This window comes from Eretmochelys imbricata, chromosome 18, assembly GCF_965152235.1.
Source record: "Eretmochelys imbricata isolate rEreImb1 chromosome 18, rEreImb1.hap1, whole genome shotgun sequence".
Classification (NCBI taxonomy): Eukaryota; Metazoa; Chordata; order Testudines; family Cheloniidae; genus Eretmochelys; species Eretmochelys imbricata.
The window spans coordinates 15,454,712-15,456,936 of NC_135589.1; the positions used below are offsets into that span (position 1 = coordinate 15,454,712).

The 2,225-nt window shown below is 54.1% G+C and overlaps 1 protein-coding gene across 1 annotated transcript; it reads right to left on the bottom strand.

Moving 5' to 3' along the window:
* RNF223 (ring finger protein 223) lies at positions 1–774 on the bottom strand. Its single transcript, XM_077837587.1, has one exon. It carries the CDS (start codon positions 772–774, stop codon positions 1–3), a length of 774 nt encoding a protein of 257 aa, XP_077693713.1.
* Positions 775–2,225: the final 1,451 nt, after the last annotated feature.

The window sequence follows — 2,225 nt, forward strand, 5'->3', positions numbered from 1 at the left end:
CTAGCGAGAGGGCGGGCTGGTCCCAGGCACTGGCGGGGTTGTATGTGTAAACGAAACAGGGTTTGGCCTGCTGAAAGTAACCGTCCTTGGGAAGCAGCGGAGGTTCCCAGTTTTCAGGGCACACTGCACCGGCCACAGAATGATGCACAGCAGAATGATGACCAGGGCCGAGAGGAGGACGATGCGTTTCCAGTCGTCGCACATGGCACAGCGGGACAGCCTCCCAGCCATGCCCTCTGTCGGCGTCATGGTGGGATTGGGCTTGCTCATGGCCACGTCAAGGCAGATGCATGCGTCGGGATCTTCTGGGTCCTGGGATGACTGCCTGCAGCACAGCTTGCTGCCTTCCATCCACACCACCTTTTCCCGTTGGTACTCGGGGGGCAGGGTGGACAGGAGCTCCTGGCTGGTCTGGAGAGCCGGAGGGCCCTCAAGGGGAATCTCCGTGAGCTGCCTGCAGAGAGGGCAGGGCAGCTGGTCCTCGACACGGGGCTGGGGCAGGGCCGAGGTCAAGCGGGCCACGCACTCCAGACAGAAGACATGCGAGCACTGGAGCAGCTTGGGTGTCTTGAAGCTGTTGTCGTAGGTGTTGAAGCAGATGGAGCACTCGATGGGGGAGGTCGGTTTGGGGGAGGCAAGGCTGGACGTCGGGGAGCTGAGCTTTCTGCTGTCGGTGGGGGAGGTGACTATGATGGGGCTAATAGGAATGGGGATTTCATCCAGAGCGGCAGGAACGGGGCTGGTGGGGGAATCTGGCGTCTCGGTGCGCCGCATTTGGGGGAAGCATGACATGACCGACCCTGAGGAGACAGACAAAGTAGTGTCAGAAGCTAGATAAAGGGGGTGGAACACTTTAATTTTTGTTACGTTTCCCCAAGACCTTAGAGAGACTAGTCCTATGTAAGCGAGGGCATGGCTCCCTTGAGAGCTGCAATTCTAACAGAGCTGAAATTGCAGTTGATAAATATGAAAATAAGACACCTCTTCCCCCAAGCCTGCAATCCTCATCCAGAAAAAGTGTGTGTTGGAACAGAGACAAGCCACCAGCAGACAACAGGCTAAGCCAGCATCAGGCCAAAACTTTTTCACCACAGCCACGGGGAGAGAGTTTACGACTGCTGTCTCCCCCACAAACCTCCCATTGCCAACAGAAACCAAAACACATACCCCAAGTGCCGCTTCCCATAATCTGAGAAGGGAGGAGAAGAGCAGAAGACTCCATGAAGTCAACTAGGGACTTTGCTATGCCAATCTATTAGCCTGGGAGGCGCTCAGGTATTACGGTGGCGGGCACCCGTGCAAAAGCCTAAGATAAATAGATAAATTGTATTCATTGATACAGTGCCCCCATGGGCTAATAAAACATCCCCTCCAGCTGACGGTCAGTGCCACCAACCGGGTGCCTTCATGCTTGCCTGTGTGTCCTCTCCAGCATGCCCTCATGGGAGTTGAGGGCACCCAGGCACTTTGCAAGATCAGGTCTGTACTCTGCTCTCTCGACCCCAACGGGGGGCGGGAAGTCTTACCTGCCTTGTAACCATGACATGGCAAAAAAGTTGCCTAAGGAAATTCCCTCAGGATCCCGCGTGGGGAGAATTTCCCCCTGAGCTATTTCCTTGTTGTCCTATTGCTACCTCATAAGGAAGCTGCTTCTGTGTTCTCATCCACTGTGACTGAAAGTGCCAGCCTGCCTGTAGCTACGTGGTGCACAGTGCTTTCTGTCCCCAAGGACATCTGAGAGCAAGTGGGAGTTCTGGTAGAGAGTGCTAATGTTGCCACCCTGGCAGCGAGTTAATTCCCAACCTCCGACGGAGTCACTCCAGTTTGTGTGTGTAAACCTGGCCTCCCTGTTGGAGGCTATTTTCTCCATGACAACATGGCAGCTAGCTATCCTGTCTTATGGGGCATTTAAAAGTTTGTCCTGGAGCGTAGACATTTAATTGGAGGATTCCCGCATAAATGCCGGGGGAGCATTCATTTCTGACTATGCGCTGAACTGGGCGAGCCTGTTTGCTTGGCTTTGAAAACCAGGTGGCATATGGATGACGTGCCAGGGGTGTTCATAGCACAACCCTGATAGCCTCTTGCATTGCTTAAGATGAGGAGATCCTTGCCCGAGGCTGGTGAATTACCCCTAGAGTGACTCAGGAGCTAACTTTAAGGTATTAAAATCCTGCCTTGTTCCTCCATGTACATAAGTAAGCGTGTGCATGTTTCCCTCTCCC